This window comes from Colletotrichum fioriniae (assembly GCF_027942845.1).
Source record: "Colletotrichum fioriniae strain IMI 355084 chromosome Unknown scaffold_4, whole genome shotgun sequence".
Classification (NCBI taxonomy): Eukaryota; Fungi; Ascomycota; class Sordariomycetes; order Glomerellales; family Glomerellaceae; genus Colletotrichum; species Colletotrichum fioriniae.
The window spans coordinates 2222500-2240936 of record NW_027076840.1 but is presented as its reverse complement, the minus strand read 5'-3'; the positions used below and the strand labels follow the sequence as shown (position 1 = coordinate 2240936).

Below are 18437 nucleotides of genomic sequence, written 5' to 3'. Positions count from 1 at the left end.
ATCGCACATTCAGAGAAGAAGACACACATACATACCATCACCGGCAAAACCGCACATGACGAACCCCTTAATATGGAAAAATGGCAGCACGAACGGAGCTACAACCTCCGCGAACGATGATGTTTGCCCGTCTACCCCGCTACGGAACCAAGGGGTGATAACTATTTAGCCCCGGCTCCCCTGCGATCGCTGCACGCCGAGACTCGCGCCGAGACTCACCCCGCAGATCCCCCAGACGCCCGTTCGGCACAGACTTCGAGCCAGGAGCAGAGTATCGGACCACGCAACGTCTTCCATCACCGAGCTGGTAGGGAATGATGGCTAGAAGCCTGTCTTTCGACGATGCCGGCTGAAGCTTTTTGTCTCAAGGCCCGGTTCGCATGACACTCGTCAGCGCCGGTCACCTGAAATTCCCGCCGGTTCCATCTGCGCATTACACGGCCAAACTTCGTCGGTATTCGCCAAGAAAGCTTACGAGGTGAGTAATGTCACGCTGTATTAGTATCGTACATCCACTTATGATACATTTGCTGACTTTAGCTTGCGCAGCCCTACGAACCCAGAAGCTGGACTGTCTTGATCGAAGTCAAGACGATGCAAGCATCAAAACGTCCGCATATCTTTGTCCTCGTGGCTCGAAAGGTCACTGAGCTGCTTGATGCTCATGAAAGCTTGGTATCATGCTACAGGACTCAGTAGCATAGCCCCGTCGAGCTTCAATATCCACGCAAGTTTCCTCGAACGTCGTTCAAGCTCCGAGACGGACAAGGGAGCCCTGCCGGACCAGTTCGGACGGTAGACTAGCGAGAGCCGAAGACAGGCACGATCGGCAAGGTATCGCGACCGTTCCTGACTACCATCGTTCAACTTATCCCGTACATCCCGGAGCTGTTTGCTCACTCCTGCCGTCGCCGAGATCTTGGCTCTTGAAACCTTGACTTGGCTCTCCATCACCTGGCTACCACATAGCGTTGGCTCTCGGACAACAAACCAATGAAGTAGAACTTCTCTCCGCCTACAAGACCTTGGCGGTCGTTCGACAAGGGGACTCCTTCGGTGCGACAGTCCTCAGATCCGCATTTCAAGAGTCACTTTCCTTGCATTAAACACTCAACTTTTGACAACACTGGAAGTGATGGCTTAGCTGCCGACGGGAATTTCGTCCCGGCCAACTCCTTCCAAGACTTGGGCGGCAAGGTAGAATGCGATCCAAGGTCGCATGAGACTCTTTCGAGAAGAGACTCTGTCCCTACGAGTGTTGGCAATGTAACAATCTGACCCCTTCCGTCGACTTTCGACAAATGCTCACGGAACTGTACGCGATGTTGCCGAAATCCGGGACGCTAGAGAGAAATTTCTCGGGGAGCCTCATTCCGCAACAGTAAGTGGCCAAATGCTTTTGAACGAAGTCAGGAGCATAAATATGGAGTGGAGATCCGTATTCAACTGGACTGTCAAGTAGGCTCTTCACAGCTTACGCTCAGCTTTCACTTGCCAGCTTTTCAGACGATTCTTCAGTCTCTGCGGTTCCCTTCACGATGAAGTACACTCTCTCAGCACTTTCCATGCTGGCCATGGCTGTGGCTCAGCAGGTCGGCACCGAACAGCCTGAAACCCATCCCAAGATGACCTGGCAGAGGTGTACTTCTTCATCATGCTCCAACGTCAACGGTGAGGTCGTCATCGACGCCAACTGGCGCTGGGTTCATGGCGTTGGGTAAGTAACACTGCTGGTTGTTATCTTATCTTCAGATGATGAACAACAGCACTGGCTGACACACTCGTCCAGCGGATACCAGAACTGTTATGATGGAAACTCGTGGACTGGTTTGTGCACGACCGGAGACAACTGCGCCCAGACTTGCGCTGTTGAGGGAGCCGAGTACGGCGGCACCTACGGCGTCTCGACCAGCGGCAATGCCATGACCCTGAAGTTCGTCCAGGAGCATCAATACGGCAAGAACATTGGCTCCCGCATGTACCTCATGAATGGGGACAGCAAGTACCAGACCTTCCAGCTCTTGAACAACGAGTTCGCTTTCGACGTCGACTTGTCCAGTGTCGAGTGCGGCATGAACAGTGCTCTGTATTTCGTTGCCATGAAGGAAGACGGCGGTCTTTCTTCGGAGCCTAACAACAAGGCTGGAGCCAAGTACGGTACTGGATACTGTGACGCTCAATGTGCTCGTGACCTCAAGTTCATCGGCGGCAAGGTAAGCCTCAAACACATGTGTTTGACTGTATGAAAAGAACCTGTGACTAACAGCGGCGACGAACAGGGCAATGTTGTAGGCTGGGAGCCTTCTGAGACCGATAACAGTGCTGGTGTTGGCAACATGGGCGCCTGCTGCGCTGAAATCGACGTTTGGTAAGATATACAAATCAATTCTCACTCGAGAATTGTCGAAGTCCTGACCAATGCCCAGGGAATCCAACGCCTACGCCTACGCTCTGACTCCCCACCCTTGCGAGAACAACAACTACCACGTCTGCGAGGGATCCAACTGCGGTGGCACGTACTCCGAGGACCGGTACGGCGGTGGCTGCGATGCCAACGGTTGCGACTACAACCCGTACCGCATGGGCAACCCTGACTTCTACGGTCCCGGAAAGACCATTGACACCACCAAGAAGTTCACCGTCATCACACGCTTCTCCCCCGATCGTATGTATCAAGTCTTCATCCAGGATGGAAGAACCATTGAAGTCCCCGGCGCCAAGTGGGCGGGTGTACCCGAGACCTCGGAGATCACGCCCGAGTACTGCGAGCGCCAGTTCGCCGTCTTCAACGAGCGAGACCGCTTCAACGAGGTCGGCGGATACCCGCAGCTCAACGCCGCGCTCAACATTCCCATGACCCTTGTGATGTCCATCTGGAGCGATGTTAGTTTCCCCCTATTGCGTCCACAAGCCTCTGAACATGCCAAGCTGATGTTCCGCGATAGCACTACGCCAATATGCTCTGGCTCGACTCAACCTACCCTCCCGAGAGGGCTGGAGAGCCGGGTACCGAACGTGGACCTTGTGCCCCAACTTCTGGTGTCCCCGCCGAGGTTATCGAGCAGTTCCCCAACTCGCAGGTCGTCTGGTCCAACATTCGCTTCGGTCCCATCGGCAGCACCTACGCTGTTTAAGAGGACTGAGGGAAGACCCGAAGTTGTCTACGACATTGGTCGCTTCGGGAGTGTCTCCAAGACTACACTGAGTGGAAGATGTCTCCGCTTTCCCTTGTATATAACTTCTCTTCTTCCATTGCCGGCACCATTTTTTCCGTCCGGCTTTGTCCCATAGACTCGGACCTGAATACACTCATACACACTGTCCAACATGCGCAGTAAATACTTCTAGTACTTGTGCTTCGAGGCCAAGGAGGCTTGCGGTGAACATAGCTCATCGACTTCAGGGAGTAGCATCGCAGTATCGAAAGAGTCGTATATGTGTTGGCGATAGGCCACAGTACTTGACGAGTATCTTAGCCCATTGCCTGTTCTAACTTTCGAGTATCGGGAGAAGGATGTGCCTTTAGCTATTAAAAGTATCAACTCCACCCCTTTGCTGACTCATTATGCCGGCAAGCGACGTGGTCAAGTCACGAACGCAGGGGCGCTCAGAGGCATCGGGGAGTATCGGCACTAGAATAACCGTGATCAGTTGAGTCGTCGGGTCGTTGAATATTGCGTGGTATGTTCGACGATCGATTCGCAGGCTCGGGCACTCTTGACAGAGTTCGTCTCGACGTCGGCTTAGCTCGGCTCGGTGGTATTTTGCTACCGCATCGATTCTCGATCGGAGGAGCCAGAATCGTAACGGATGAGAGATAACCTCTGAAGGGCGAGGATCATTAATTTCTATCTTTCCAAAGGGCAAATGAATAAAACTACTACGCCTCTGACTCGTATAATCGTGTAGGTTCCGAAGTTGGAGCGAGCATCCGCGTAGGGATAGTAGAGAGTTGTGGAATAGAGACCGTATGGATTCCAATGGGGCGGAGGACGTGCAGACTAGAGACATGGGATGATTAGCCAAGGCATTTATTCGCGATTGGGAAAGTCTAACAGTTGAGTGCCGTGAGTGCACCGACGTGACGAACCAGCCTCAGGCTGTAGCTCAAGAGGAGAGCGAGAGCGAATTACTCTAGACAGGGGTGACCCAGATACTCTCCGTGTCTTGATTCGTCAGTATGAAGAGACAAACGTCAGTTTGCGGACGCTAATGCAGACTGCTGACACGCTAAAATCTGGTTAGAGATCAAACAGGGGCTTTAAATCCGTCCGAATACACTCCCGTCTGCGAGAGTGCTTCGCCTCGACGATGACAACGGCCAGATAATGCTTGGATTAGCAATCCATCTGGGAGATAGCAATTCGAAAAAGGGAGGAACATAAGGACAACATTGATCCTCAATCTGGCTTTCTCTCAAGTTTCCGCAAGAAGTCCTCAAGTTTACGAAAGTCCAGAGATAAGTTGAAGGCAGCTTCGACTCTGTCGAGACTATCCGCACAAACTAGGCCTGAGTCAGTAGGAGTCCCCACCATCGAAAAAAGGCATCGACGCCGATTCGACCATTTAGGTTCCGGCCTTGTGGCACCATCCCTGACACTTAGACGGTGGAAGGCCGTCAGCAGGCTGCATATAGTCCTCTAGAGGACCAGTCTCATCTCCTTCCAGCATTGTTGTCATCCGTTTGTCAAAGATTGACCAGATCTCGGAGCTGCTGACTGCTGACACGCTCGATCTTGTTGGCTCGGCTCTCTCTCCCTTGCCCAACGCCTTTTTGACCAATGTCTTTCGAGGATATCCTTCCAGATTTAGAAGCAACGGCAACGATGGAGATGTGTTTCAGTCCCGGCCCGGCGATTCCTGCCGGGACAGTTATCCCGGTGATTGCGAATCCTCGTTTGGCGGAATTGCGGGATCCTTCAGAGGACTGGACCGGAGTTACGAGTACGGCGGAGAGGCGTAAATTACAGAATCGGCTGAACCAGAGAGCGCGAAGTGAGTCCACCTCGCTACCGATTTGCTGACATCTACTACCCGCACGGGTAAGGCTAGTATCAATTAGCTAACGATTACACGCGTATTGCAAGGGCGGAGAGCACAGAAGAAACTCGGCAAACATTCTCCATCAGATAGAAGTCCATCCTCCGAAGTGGACTCTGACCCCTCGACAGCCTTGGTGAAGAAGGAGTCGGCCTCGCCAACTAACGAAAATACCCAGACGGCCCTGGCGGCCATCATCGCAGGGAAGATTGGAAAGGCCGCCGTCCCAGAGGTTTGCCTCCTGGGAAAGACAGGCATGCCAGCTATGCTAGAAAAGTTCGCCGAAGGAGCCTACGATGACTACATGCGCGGCCGACCCTGTACAGACTACCTGACGACCCTCGTCCGCGTCAACGTCTTCCACGCCTTTGTCCGCAACGCCCAAGCCCTTAGCTTTAACGCAGAGTGGCTGACCTACGACTCCATCTCCCCCTTCAACAAATCTGGCCCTGGCCTAGGTCCCGCCACGACGATGGCCTCGTGCCCTACCAACATGTTGCCCACGGCGCTGCAATTGTCCGTCGAACATCACCCGTGGATCGACTTCTTCCCCCACCCCCGCATGCGAGACAACTTTCTACGGATCGTGGCCGAGCACGGCGAGGACTACATTGACGAAGACGAAATGTGTCGGGACGTTGTCGATGTGGGCGCGGGGGCGGGAGTCGAGGACGCGGCGCTTATCGTTTGGGGTGAGCCGTGGGATCCGCGGGGCTGGGAGGCCACCGAGCCGTTTCTCCGGAAATGGGGCTGGCTGCTTGACGGCTGTACCGAAATGCTCGAGGGAACGAATTACTGGAGGGAGAGAAGGGGCCTGCGAAAACTCAAATTCAACTGATCAAAATCCTTGCACAAAGCAACACTACCTCCGCCCATGTCGAACACAACCAAGTGTGGGTCCAGCTGGACCTTAGGTAAATGGTCATGATTAAATGCAAAGCTAATGTCGTCTGACTATCTACTGGCTCTACTATCACGAGCTCTTGATCTTTGCCTGGTCCAGAATCCTCATTAACTCGACAAAATACGGGAGGAACGCCTCGCATTCGACCCTGAAGCCCTCGTGAGCACCCGCGACATTGAGCTTTGGACACCCCAAGATCTTGGCCTGCTCATCGACTGCCTGGGCATACCATGCCTCTCTGCTCCGACTACCCCTCATCAACCCGATACTCGTTCCGTTCTCCCGGATGCGATACAAACTCGGCATGTAGCCCAACAAGACGGCAAACTCGTTGGCCCAGTGGTTCGGGGGGTTCATTGGATCCGATGGCCCTGTCCGAGGAACGCCTTCATCGAAATAGCCGATCAGCTTAGAGCTGAACTCCTTCTGCGCAGCATCGACGCCCGAAGCCTCATATATCTCGAGACAATTATACAAGAACTGAAAGACTTCGGTGGCATTGGGGAGCAGCATGAAGGTCGGGGCTTCGTGGGAAATGACGTGCTCGACCATGTCTGGAAAGTCGAGGGCGAACTGAAACGCGAGGATGCCACCCATACTACTTCCGAAAAGAGTGGCTTTGCTGAAGCCGAGAGTCTCGATAATGGCGCGGATATCGCGCGCTTGCTGCGGTGGGTTGAGCCTCTTGTTCACCTTGGCTTGACTTGCGGACATTTGGCGACGGTCAAAGGTGGCGCAGGTATATCTATCCGATAGAGCGGCGATGATTGTGTCATATTGCCGGCCATGGCCGTTGCCTCCCGGGATGAATACGATGAGCGGACCTTTGCCCTGGGACCAATAGTGAATATCACAGCCCTCGATGTGCAGGACTGCGCGAGTTGGAGCAAACTCTGGTGCCATCACCGTATTCATGCCGAGCTCTCGATTGTATGGAGGATAGCAGAAAATAGCTCTTGCTTCAGCTGGAATTGGCACTGAAGTCGGTAGATCTCATGTAGGTATTTGAGTTCCGACAATACAGAGCGATTACGACTCGCTATATAAAGCATCGATGGTATACCAAAAGTCCTGAAGGACTAAGACGCGGAGTCAAATACCGGCGGCCGTTTGATGACCCGGCTTACGGCGTTTTCGATTAGAAATACAGAGGACGCGTTGTCTGTCTGCAGGGTGGTGATCCTGTCAGCACGAGTAGCTTAACCCGAATCAATCAGAACCAACAGCGGATTATACGGGCCGGATCTCCTAGAGTGAGCTGATGAAAAGGCACAAGCGATCAAATATGATGATGACTTCTGGATCAGGACGCGGACCCGCCGGGCAATGGACGCCGGGTCGGCGCCCGGCCCCACATCGCCGGGGCAAGCGATCTTGGCACTGGTGATGGCTCGGTTTCTTCCTTGGATTTCTTACCTAGCTCATCTAGAATAATTGCAGCTTAATTTATAGATAACTAGATTACCACCTATTACAATAGAGAGACAAATTGAATATCGTCAGCTACCTATCAATCAAGATTCGGAGCGCAACCCATATCCTTAGCAACCCCCAAAACCTTCGGTAACTCTCGGGAACGAATGCTGACAAGACAACTGTCGTACTTGTCACCACACCATAGAGAAATGAGTGATCATGACGTGTAGCGAAACAGTCTTGGGGAATTTCTGGCCAGCCACTCTTTCAATGATTATGGTGTTGTTCATGTGCCCCCTGTGATGTACGCATGTAGGGTAAGGTAGTCACAACGACCCCTTCCTGCAGTGATTTCCTCTCGCGACCGATCAATATGGAGACAGAATTTAGTGAGAACGAGTAGAATAACTGATGATTGATATCAAAAATGACTACTTTCGTTGGCTGCAGAGAAGTCAAGTCTTTTGATCTCGGCACTCGGCCACTGCAGGAAATCCAAGTATGAAGCATCTAGATGCGACGCAACGCCTCGTAGAATGTGATCGGCCCAGCCGTGCATGTACCACAGCCACTCGAGCGTCTTGACCAGTACGGCAAAGTGACCCAGCACAAGCAGCGCGACGGTACTCTTCTCCCTGAGACACCGTACGAAGTCGTCGTCGGTGCGGTAGATGCAAGCCATAATCACCTCCATCTTCCCCTCGAACGTGGCGACGGGCTCTGTAGATGTTCCAAAGGTCTGTTGAAAAGCGAGAGATACGTGATCCATCATCTTTCTATATGTTGTTTCATCGGGATCTTGAGAGTCGGCAATGAGCTGTGCGATACGTCCGAGGGCAGGTTCCCATATGACGGTTCTTGAAGTTGCCGAACTTGAACGCGATAATGATGAGTCCTTGCTCGGCGGCGGCTCCTCTCCAGACCGCATGGGGCCGAGAACACCCGAGAAGATGGCCTCAAAGCCGACCGTTTCGATGACAAGCCTGACGCCCCTGAGCAGCTCGAACCAGGCCACCTCAACGCCGTCCGAGACTATGAGCAGATTCTCCGGCGCGGGACCCTTGGCGAAGCTGCATGTGCAGACGAGGGTGGTAGCAATGTAGAGGACCCCGGCGGTCTCGCGGCCGAGGCGGGGCATGATTTCCATTATCTGGCGCAGGCCGGTCTCGTAGTGTTTGTCTGCCAGCCCTTGGTACTTCGTGCGCTTGCCTGGCTCTATGGTAGCCAGATGGAATGCGGATACGGCGAGGAGGAGGTGGAGGACGGAGTGGTTTTCGAAAGCGAGGAGAGGCACTTTCTGACGCCAGAGGGTTGCGTCGCCATGGTCTAGAGCCGGGCAGGTCAGGAAGTGGTGCATTAGAGCGAGATCATCAACAGTCCAAGTCCATGTAGCGAGGACATCTAGAGAGGCTCCTGGAGCTGAGGAGCCTGTGACGGCTGATATGTTTCTGCATGGTGATGAAGTGTGGCTCGGGGTGCCGGATGATGAGGAAGCTGCCGGGGCACGGAGGCGCTGGCTGTGACCGGTAGAGTAGCCATCTTGGGGTGTATCATTGTGTCGAACCTCGGTGGCCTCTGAGTTCTGGGAACTATTCACACGACGAAGGGCATCGCGAGAGGCATAATCTGGGGTGTTCAGGTCTGAGCTTGGTGTTGACGACTGCAAGCTGCAGTTGTGTAGGGCTTTGGAGCATTGCCCGCACTTGGGCTTCACTTCGTCACACTGTGCTAGTCAGTAAGCTACGCAACCATGTAACGCAATATTAAAATCCTGCCTTTATTCTGCGCTTTTTGCACATCTCACAGCCCGCCCGCGACTTTTTATGCGGCCGCCGCTTCACGATGTGGCATGTTGTGCAGGTGCAGCCGGGATCGGCGTGAGCGGTCTGCGGAGGGCCAGCACCCAGCATCGGTAAGGTAGCTTGGTAAAGAATAGCTAAGCAGGATCAAATTGTTCTGCGTCTAGACGACGAATCAAATGTGTGTGGTAAAGTAGCCAATGGTAACTCCAGGTTGGGGGATTTTGGTGTGGTCAAAGTGAGGAAAGGAATACGAGACAAAATGAAGAAGACAAAAACCAAACGAGGATGGAGGTCTACGAGGTGGGGGGCACTAGCCAATCACCAACGAGCAGTGACTCAATCATCTCTTGCACCAGTCCCTTCTGTTTACCTCAATTGACTTCAACTGACCTCGGCTTTGATAGAGATACGAAGCAAACATATCCACCAGAGACTTACGTCTCAATATCGGGGGTCATCTTAATCTGCCTCGACGGTGCCTTTGTACTATATCAATGACGAACAGTTAATGCCTAACACTGATCCTTAATACCGCCAGACGACGAGTAGGACACCAATGTGACATTCACAGTGTATTCACGAGAGATTTGTGAGCTATCGAGGTTTTCTTCCGCGGCATTTGGGCACAAAAATTGTCAGAAGAAGTTTGACCATGAAGTATTACATGTAGAATGGGGCAACCTCTCATACTACACTGCGAAGTCCATGCTGTGAGCAAGAAGGACGAAATAGAATCGGTCCAAATAGCGTCTGTGAATGGCGATGAAACAGCCTGCTCATATTACCAAGTTGTCCAAGGCGTACAAGTTGAGTGGACCTAGGAGATTAGGCCCCTTCCTCCAAATCCCATCTGATCACCAAAGCAGAATTTTAGTTTACTCTGAGCAAGACCAGCAAGAGGTCGTATTACTCTTCGCACAAACGCCATCGAATATCGCCTTCTGCGGATACGGGCATAGCACTTGCTCTTGCGAAGATCCATCCGGCAGCGTCACAGTCACTGGTGACGACCCTGGCTCCGTCCCGTTCTCGACCCAAGCTCGAAGCTGCGCGAAAATAGTCTCGGGCTGCCCTCCTCTGCCACCCCAGCAGTGCTCGAGACCGGGGACGCGATAGTATTTGTAGAATGAGGTAACATTACCGCCCACGGCATCAGCGATAGTGTTGTAGTATCGGAGACTGCCGCCTGGGGAGATGCTCTGGTCGGCCTTTAAACTGTTAGCACAGTACCATGTAGAGTATTCGCGTGTCTGGCGTATGGAAACAAGAAATGAGGGGGGCATTTACGAGTCCGTGGTAGGTAATGATCTTGCCCCCGGCGTTCCTGAAGTCGCTCAGATCGGCCTCGTCGGTCTCCATATTGGAGGCGAAAACCAATTTGGTCGCGCGATGGATCATGTCAAATGTTGTGTACGTAAGGTTAGGCACTGTCGCATTAGAATCTTTGGCGACAAAAGCCCGCCATGCAAAAGCTATATTTGCCTCGCCGGCGCTGCTCCTGCAGACCTTGCCAGTGCACTCTGTTGGCGCGATGACGGATAGCTCGCTGCCCATCTCGTACCCGTCGTAGATGAACTTCCCGGTCGAGGAACGGGGACCAGTCCAGGAGGCGTTGGCCACGTTTGCGGCCGCTTGGCTGATATTGAGCGTCGAATTAATCTGGGCGCACTGGAATGACTTTCCAATCTGGGCAGAAACGTTGAAGTTTGCTCTACAGGCCTCGGGATCACTGATGAGGCCGTCTTTGACACCGTCTAGGTCGTCACAGGCGGAGACGGCCATGGCGGTGAGCGCATCGAGTTCGCACCCGAGCGGAAACTGCTGGGTCTTCAGCATGTAGTAGCTAGGCCAGATCGAGTTGAGGTAGAACTCGGCCCAGTTGACGGCGGGGGCGGCCGACATAATGCCATCGTAGGCGTCCGGGTATTGCTGCGCCAATTTGAGGCCCTGGCGGCCGCCTTGGGAGCAGGCATTCCAATAGGATCGCGTAGGTGGCTTGCCATAGAGGCTTTCGATGAGCTGTTTTGCTATAATGGTCTTTCCGAGAGGTTTGGTTAGCATTACGGTCTGTTACGTGCTGTTTTCGTGTTGTTGGCCAAGAGAAGCAGGATACCTCGTCATTCAAGGAGACCTGACCAAAGTTCTGAAGGGCGTTGGTGTCTAGGCTTCCCGGGCTCTTAAGTAGCCAGTCAATGGGATTAGGGGTGGTAGGAATCCCGGCGTCGGTGGTGAAGGTCGCGTAGCCTTTGGCAACGGCGTTGATCATGGCGGCGTAGCTGAGAATGAAGCGACCGGGATTCCAGCCGCCTCCGCCGACGGACTGCAGGATGCCGTTATAATGGTCCACGGGCGGTAGCCACGCCTCGACTGTGAGGATGTCGTTCTGTCCCGGGTGCGTGTAGGTGACGGTGACGTTGCAAAAGGTGGCGTTCTCAACGTTGAGGGCAGGCTGAGAGTAGGCCCATCCTTTTGGGACATCAAAGCTGTAATCCTCGACTAGGTTGGCTTGTACGGCAAGGATGCTGGCACCTAGGAGTGTCGGGGCTCCGAACGTCGCGCTTGCGCAGCGGCTTGCGTTGACGGCCAGAGACATGACGGCGGGATGATGTATGAAGACTTGAGGTTTACAAGGAGGTTGTCAAAGAAATGAGGTGATCAGAGAGAACCGGATTCAACAACGGATCTTATTTCTTATAAAGCAGTTAGTTAGCACCGATGGCGAGTTTGTTAGGAAGTGAGTCCACAGTGAGGCCTCATAATCACTGGAATTAAGGATTCAATTCCCGTGGGGTTTGAGACCCATCGACCTAGAGATTATGATAGTGAATGGAAGGGGAACAGCTACCAGCATCTGCCCAGCAAATGAAAGACCAGGATCGATGTGCTAATGAAGTACATGAATGTGCTCGACAATGTCCATACCACTTCTCCTTCATCGTCATGCCGACAAGTATCTCTAAGACCTGGCAACAATCTTCACGGGCACCACTTCGGGGTCGCCGCAGCTGGAGGTGGGACTCTCCATTGCTTAGTGCTGGCTTCCGGCATGTCAGGTTCTTTCTCGAGGACGCAAAGAAAACGTTTGTGTCTGGGCGATGCCCAAATGACTTCCAGACTTTGAGCTGTGGTTCACGCACGCATGAGATCGAGCGACAGGGGTCGTATAAAATACGACCCCTGCAGGCGACTTGATCGTCGTCCGCTAAGGAACCTGCGACTCGCGAGTAAGTATCCATATTTGACATTGATTATGACTAAGTATCCACTCGTGGTCAAGACTTATAAAACAACTTCACTGGTGACGTTCGCGCTTAGAACAGGGCCAAGTTGACAATATTTGACTGCTATAGGCCGTCCCAATTGCCAAGCTGAGCTTTCTGGACAGTTTTGAGTAAGGCTTGACATTTACCCCCAACTCGTTTGTGGTACGGACCCTGCAGATCGAGAGAGGTCCTTTCAATCGCGCCTCTAATACAAGGACACCCTTGCTGTTATCAAATGCTTTTCTATCTGTGCGGGACTGGTAATGACTTCTCAGAGAACGTTCATGGAACTGAAGACTCCATGCGTTGAACGATGTTGAGGCCAAGGGCCTAAGCAGTGTCGGGCTCCAAGCATTTGGCATATTGTATAAAGCCAGGAGGCAGGTCCCTTTTGATGAAATGGCCAGTGAGCTCAGCCAGAGTTCTCACATTGTATCATTCTCTTCACGCTTTCACGGCACTTCGCGTTCTGTTTCTTGTACGATAAAAGAAACAGGACAGTGGCTCTCTTCTCCCAGCATTCATGGGCAGCTTCAACCAGTATTCTGCTTTTGCTTTCATCTGACTCTGTTCTCCGGAGCCAATCGCGCGGGATCCGAGTTGACCAAACCGACAACACGATACTCGATCAACTCGTTCTCAATAGTTGGAGAAAGCATCTTTACTTTCCACAGCCTACCGATATATCTTCGCCGGCCCTCTCACGATGCCGAGTCAAGAATGGCAGAGCGATCTCATGGACTGCAGCCCATGCGGCACCTGCATGATGGCCTCATTCCTTCCATGCATGGGTACGTCAAGCATACCTCCCCAGGCCATCTTACCTTGGTACATTGCCGATAACCCATACCGTCGCTGACCGATGCACTCCCCGTCTCTCACATCAGTCTTTGGCCAAACATCTGAACGTATGCGCGACCCCAGCCTTTCGGGCTACTCACCCGTCAACGGAGACTGCTTCATGCTCTCGGCCCTCGGCTCTATCGGTCTGGGTTGGTTGTAAGTGACATGTTGAACCGTCACCTCCTTGTTTTCTTTTCTCTTCAAAGCGATGATCGCGATGTTTGGTGGTCTACTGACTTTACCTTTCTACCCAGGTTTCTCATGAATAAACGCGGCGATATCCGGAAGAAATTTCATATCGAGGGGAGTACGTGCGGCGATTGCTGCGTGTCGTTTTGGTGCCCCTGCTGCGTGCTCATTCAGCATGAGAACGAGGTCAAGGGACGGACCGACTATGGGCCGATCAATACGGGGTATCAGTCACAAGCGCAGAATATGGAGATGAAGTAGACATGCGGATTTACGGCCTCGATTGCTTTTCTTGGTACAGGGCGGTAAAGATTGTACTTTACATACACATGTTGCGATTTGATGGAAATAAACTCAAGACTACGGCAAATTCTTACTACAGCTTTAGTTTCGAAGTCATAATCACTTCTCACACATGCAATCTGGCGGAGCACGTGCAATGATGAATGTGACTGGATCAATAGGATCATGAGGCACTTCGAATTACTTGATTTATCCAAGATCCAGGAAAACAAATAGGGCGATAGTCTTCTGCTCTGGCCAGACCTGGTGACCCATAGGCAGTGTGCGTGTAAGCGTGACGCCAGACACTCACATGCGGACCAATTTGTAAGAACGACCACAATTACCTCTAATAAGGCTGAATCCAGGGTCTGCACCTCGTCGCCGCGCAGAAGCCGTTGCAACACGGCCCGACATATTGCCCATTGGTACCATAACACTCCCCGTACGTCGGGACACAGACGCCGAGGCAGCTAACGCCCGTGACGGGCTGCGGCGGCCCGATGATGACCTGTTGGAGACCTTGAGGCGTGATGCCGCCGACCAGAGCCTTCTCGCCGTTTGTATAGAAGGTGCACTGGGAGAGGGCGTTGTAGTCTGGTGCGTCGATGATGTTGACCGAGATGTCATTGTCTGCGTGTTGAACAAGGGGTTAGTACTCTTACCTTAAACTCTCAAACAAACCACGGGCTGTATAAGGGGGGAACTCACTGGTGGGATACACCTGTCCATCGGCGGGGATTGTCATCTCGTAAGACGCGGGACCACCGTAAAAGGTTAAGTGGACTGTCTGAGGGGCATCGCGATCTTCGAGCGGGTGAGAGAGGGATGGGAGGATGAAGGAGATTGAAGCGAGAAGCAGGGAGACCTTCATGATGAGACCTCTTGAGTTGGAATACTTCTAAGATGGGAGCGGTAAATTGTGTTGATGCTGGCGGAATGGTAAGCTGATGGGTAGTGCGAACTGCTCTGGACTTCCATCATACCTAGCGGTTGAGACTTGACACGCATCTTTATACTCACCCAGATACACGATCCAACAGACCTTAACCACCTACTCCTGACTTTGCGAGGAACAAAGATGCCTCGGCTCTCCCTCGTATGGGTAAGCCAGTCCCGTGCCTACCTACGCTGCTGTACGATCATCACTCGTCCTCCCACAACTGTCAATGGCCCGTCTTCGGGCATGACACCCGTACGACGGATACGAACTCACATGGTCTACGCCTCGAAAGATATTTTCGTCCCTTGTCAACCCAGCATCATCACGATGCGTCCCACTGGCAAAATTCGATCGGTACTGTCCCCCTCCCAGGCTAATTCCTCACTAATGCCGATCGATCTCGTAAAAAAAGAAGGTTGTGGCAGAAAAACCAGGGAAAACGTCCCGAGTGTGGCGTCAGTCGGACCAATGCCACGATCTCCCCGCAAGACACTAGAACTGATTGATCCTCGGGCTGACTTTGGTTCCAGTCGCTAGCGTGCGTGTGAAATCTCTAGGCAAAGTAGGCAGAAGCTGAAATGGCACCGGCATGGAGGGGAAGTGGAACACGTTTTGTGTAAGGCCTCTTTTCCTTACTAGCTTTTGTTGGGAGCTGTTCGACAACATGAGGCACTGGTAATCGCCCCCTCGTCGGATGCATGCAGCTTGATCGCCCGCCAGTCCCAAGCCGGGTCTGGGGAACCTTAGACCCCGGGTCCCAGGGGCAGACTGACAAAAATCTCGTATCAGGGCGGAAGGAGAGGGGTTGCCCTGCGCATCGTACTGAGCATGAGACTGACGTCTATCTGGGACCATGTCTCAGTTGGGCCTTCTCTCAAGTGCAACCTAGAAGTCGGTGTGGATTTGAGAAGGATAAGACATGGCATTTTGTGATGTGCACGCAAGTATGGCAGTCAAAGATGATACGAAAGTGTTTCCCCCATCATTGAGTCGGATTAAAGGAGAACCCTCCGTGGCAACTCTTGGCATTCGGTGGTAATTTAGTCAAACTCGGATGCCGGCTGTGAGATCGGCCTCAGCTCCGGTCAGCTAAACGTGCGTCTGGCATCTGCATTCAGCGGTCAGCAGTGGGATCTCCTGGACAAGGACCCAATTGCCATCAAGTGTTTCTCCGAGGCATCTTTCATGCAAGGGTTCAAACGTTACAAGTAAGCTTGAACGTCTTCCGTTCCATCGAGGTCGTTGAGCAATGTCTGACTTTCTCGATGTCTTGAAACTCCGATTCTAACATGTAGCTACTTGATGTTCTCGTATTCCCATAGTAACACCCTGTGAAGGGGTATCCGCGAATACCTCTAACCTCGCCATAGACGTTTTCCCGAATTGTCTTGTTTTATCCCACCATATCTTAATAGACATGGTGGTGAGATCTATCATGTGGAGGCGCAAGAGGCGCCACGTTGACGCTTAGGTTATCCGACTCACACGCGTCGCCATCCCAAGGGCCGCAATCAGGCTGGCAAATTGTCCCGCTTTCCGGCACCGTCCCGTGCTCAAGGTACTCCCGAATAATCTCGGTCGTGCACTTGCTCCCCGTCGCAAAGGCAGCGTGGCCCACCGACTCCTGAATTACGACAGCTGAACCGGGGTGTCCCGCACTCGCCCTGAAGGCGTTCCTCAATGGCGTCACGGGATCGAGCCGCGACGACATGAAGAGCAGCGGCGCCGCAGGTCGCCCCTCCACAATCGTTGCGTCATGCGGCGGCGTTGTAAACGGGCCCGTAAAGCGCCACTTGGGGCGGACGAGCCAGCTCGTGCAGGCGAAGCGAATCTGTCCCCAGTAGCCGGCGAAGGTCGGAGACTGTGATTCGAGCTCCGCGACATAGGCCCTGTAGTCGGCGAGGGTCATATTCGTATTGTCTTCGCCGTCGCCGCAGAGGACGGCCTGGCCGCCATCTCCCCAGGAGAGCCGCAGATCTGTGGCATTCGGATGGGAACAGGCCTGGTCAATCTTCGGAATCTCGGCTGAGACGGATTTCAGGATGGCGGTGTAGTTTCCCTCGATGGCAGCGTTGATCTCGTTGGCGAGCTTGATGAAGCGAGTGTAGGGTGCGTAGAGCGGGTTCTTGAAAGAGAGGACGACGTCGTAGCCTGTTAGGATGTTTGTCACCTTGCCGTCGAGTACCGCGACGGGGGCTTCGTCGAGACGTTTCACGAGCTGATCGACTCGATCACGAATGTCTTGCCACTTCTTGTCCGAAGGCCGTCTCAGCGCGCATTTCTCCTTAGCCTCATAGCATGTCTCGTAAAAGTAATCGACAAGCTTTTCCGTGTCTTGAAGGTTGGTCCTCCAGCCCTAGTCACACGTGTGTTAGCCGCGTGCGAAGAGGTAAAGGGGAACATTTCAACACTCTTACCCCTGCAACGTAGTCATTTGAATCCGCGATGCCATCAACAATGAGCCGGCCTACGCGCCCGGGATACATGGAGGCGAACGTATTGCCGAGAATGCTGCCATAGGAGAAGCCCCAGTATTGAATACGCGGCACGTCCTTAACCTTCCGGAGCTCCAATGACTGCTCGGGTTGCGAGGCTGCTGCTTTTTCCTTGCGAAGCTCGTCAATCTTGTCCACCATCTCGACCATGTCGCGACAGACAGACGCCGTCGTAGCAAATGGAATAATGGAGCCGTTGCCCGGCTTCTCGGTGCAGAGCCTGCCGTACCCCTGAATCCTCGCCCACTGCCTCCTCAATGCATCCGGGCTGGCATCGAGCGGCCCGATGGCCAGACGCTGGATGTTGTCCGTGTCCCTTGCGAGTTCGTCCTCGTAGCAGTCGGCCACGGGCGTCGTGAATTGCACACCGCGCGGATCCCAGCTCAGCATCTCGTACTTTTTGCTGCCGCCGCTTAGCGTGCGGCGCATATCGTGGCCATTGCGGAGCAGCAAGCTCACGCCGGAGCCACCAGGCCCGCCTGGGTTGGTGAAGACGGTGCCCCCGAAGGACGGGTCGTCGTCAGGGACGGAGGCGGGGAGCTTGATGATTGCGATAGCGACCGTGTGCTCGTTAGCCTCGTCGAGCCAGTCGAGGGGGACACTGAGACGGGCGCATTGGTAGTCTTTGTAGCATGGGTGGTATTCCAGCTTGCGGGCGGGCGTGATGGTATCCCAGTCAAAGTCGGTGATCTTGGGAGGGTCAGGCTTTTTGGCGGCAGTGAAGCCGACAAGACCCGTGACGGCGGCCAGGCCAATTGGCACCTTCATTGCGTTCAGGCTGTGAAGGACTGCGACGAAGCGATTGTATTTGTGAAGAAGTTGATGAGTTTCTCGATGCAGAAGGGTTGAAGGGTGATGGGTACTCCGTAGATGACGTTGGGCAAGGAGGTCGCGTCCGCTGTGGCTTCCACAGTGTTCGTCGCTGCTGCCAATCACCCGGCGCGCTTTAGTTTATCGCCGAACTCCAGTCAATGTCAGGGAAGGCACCGGTCGATACGATTAAGTTGAAGATGAACGGCGTGAAATGAGGGGAAGCTTTCAAGGGCCTGAAGAATGAGTTGAGCAACCGAACAGCCTTTTGCTGCGTCAGCATGGCCTGCCTGTAGGCCTGTAAGCGCGGCGCGCAATGATCCCGTCTTACGCCCTTTTGTGCACCAGAAGACCACATATTGTATGCCGCCAGGCGGAATGAGGAAGGTAGAAACACACACCTTGATATGGGCGAGATTGATGCGGTCATTCTAAAAACTCATTTGAAGA

The 18437-nt window shown here is 53.4% G+C and overlaps 6 protein-coding genes across 6 annotated transcripts; 2 read left to right on the top strand and 4 right to left on the bottom strand.

The window, feature by feature from the left end:
- Positions 1-1538: 1538 nt before the first annotated feature.
- On the top strand, positions 1539-3134 carry N0V96_004447 (uncharacterized protein; the record flags this gene model as incomplete). Its single annotated transcript, XM_053188517.1, has 5 exons — positions 1539-1717; positions 1790-2213; positions 2280-2368; positions 2427-2883; positions 2946-3134. 5 exons carry the CDS (start codon positions 1539-1541, stop codon positions 3132-3134), a joined length of 1338 nt encoding a protein of 445 aa, XP_053054479.1.
- Positions 3135-4826: 1692 nt separating this feature from the next.
- N0V96_004446 (uncharacterized protein) lies at positions 4827-5878 on the top strand (the record flags this gene model as incomplete). Its single annotated transcript, XM_053188516.1, has 2 exons — positions 4827-4995; positions 5130-5878. 2 exons carry the CDS (start codon positions 4827-4829, stop codon positions 5876-5878), a joined length of 918 nt encoding a protein of 305 aa, XP_053054478.1.
- A 135-nt stretch (positions 5879-6013) lies between these two features.
- Positions 6014-6859, bottom strand: N0V96_004445 (uncharacterized protein; the record flags this gene model as incomplete). The annotated part of the gene is made up of 2 exons (XM_065757113.1): positions 6014-6775; positions 6851-6859. 2 exons carry the CDS (start codon positions 6857-6859, stop codon positions 6014-6016), a joined length of 771 nt encoding a protein of 256 aa, XP_065614326.1.
- A 922-nt stretch (positions 6860-7781) lies between these two features.
- N0V96_004444 (uncharacterized protein) lies at positions 7782-11755 on the bottom strand (the record flags this gene model as incomplete). Its single annotated transcript, XM_065757112.1, has 5 exons — positions 7782-9027; positions 9601-9641; positions 10086-10370; positions 10450-11181; positions 11276-11755. 5 exons carry the CDS (start codon positions 11753-11755, stop codon positions 7782-7784), a joined length of 2784 nt encoding a protein of 927 aa, XP_065614325.1.
- A 2333-nt stretch (positions 11756-14088) lies between these two features.
- Positions 14089-14613, bottom strand: N0V96_004443 (uncharacterized protein; the record flags this gene model as incomplete). Its single annotated transcript, XM_053188513.1, has 2 exons — positions 14089-14372; positions 14451-14613. The coding sequence occupies 2 exons, from the start codon at positions 14611-14613 to the stop codon at positions 14089-14091; spliced, it is 447 nt and encodes a 148-aa protein (XP_053054475.1).
- A 1477-nt stretch (positions 14614-16090) lies between these two features.
- N0V96_004442 (uncharacterized protein) lies at positions 16091-17945 on the bottom strand (the record flags this gene model as incomplete). The annotated part of the gene is made up of 2 exons (XM_053188512.1): positions 16091-17038; positions 17100-17945. The coding sequence occupies 2 exons, from the start codon at positions 17943-17945 to the stop codon at positions 16091-16093; spliced, it is 1794 nt and encodes a 597-aa protein (XP_053054474.1).
- Between the last annotated feature and the right edge of the window lie 492 nt (positions 17946-18437).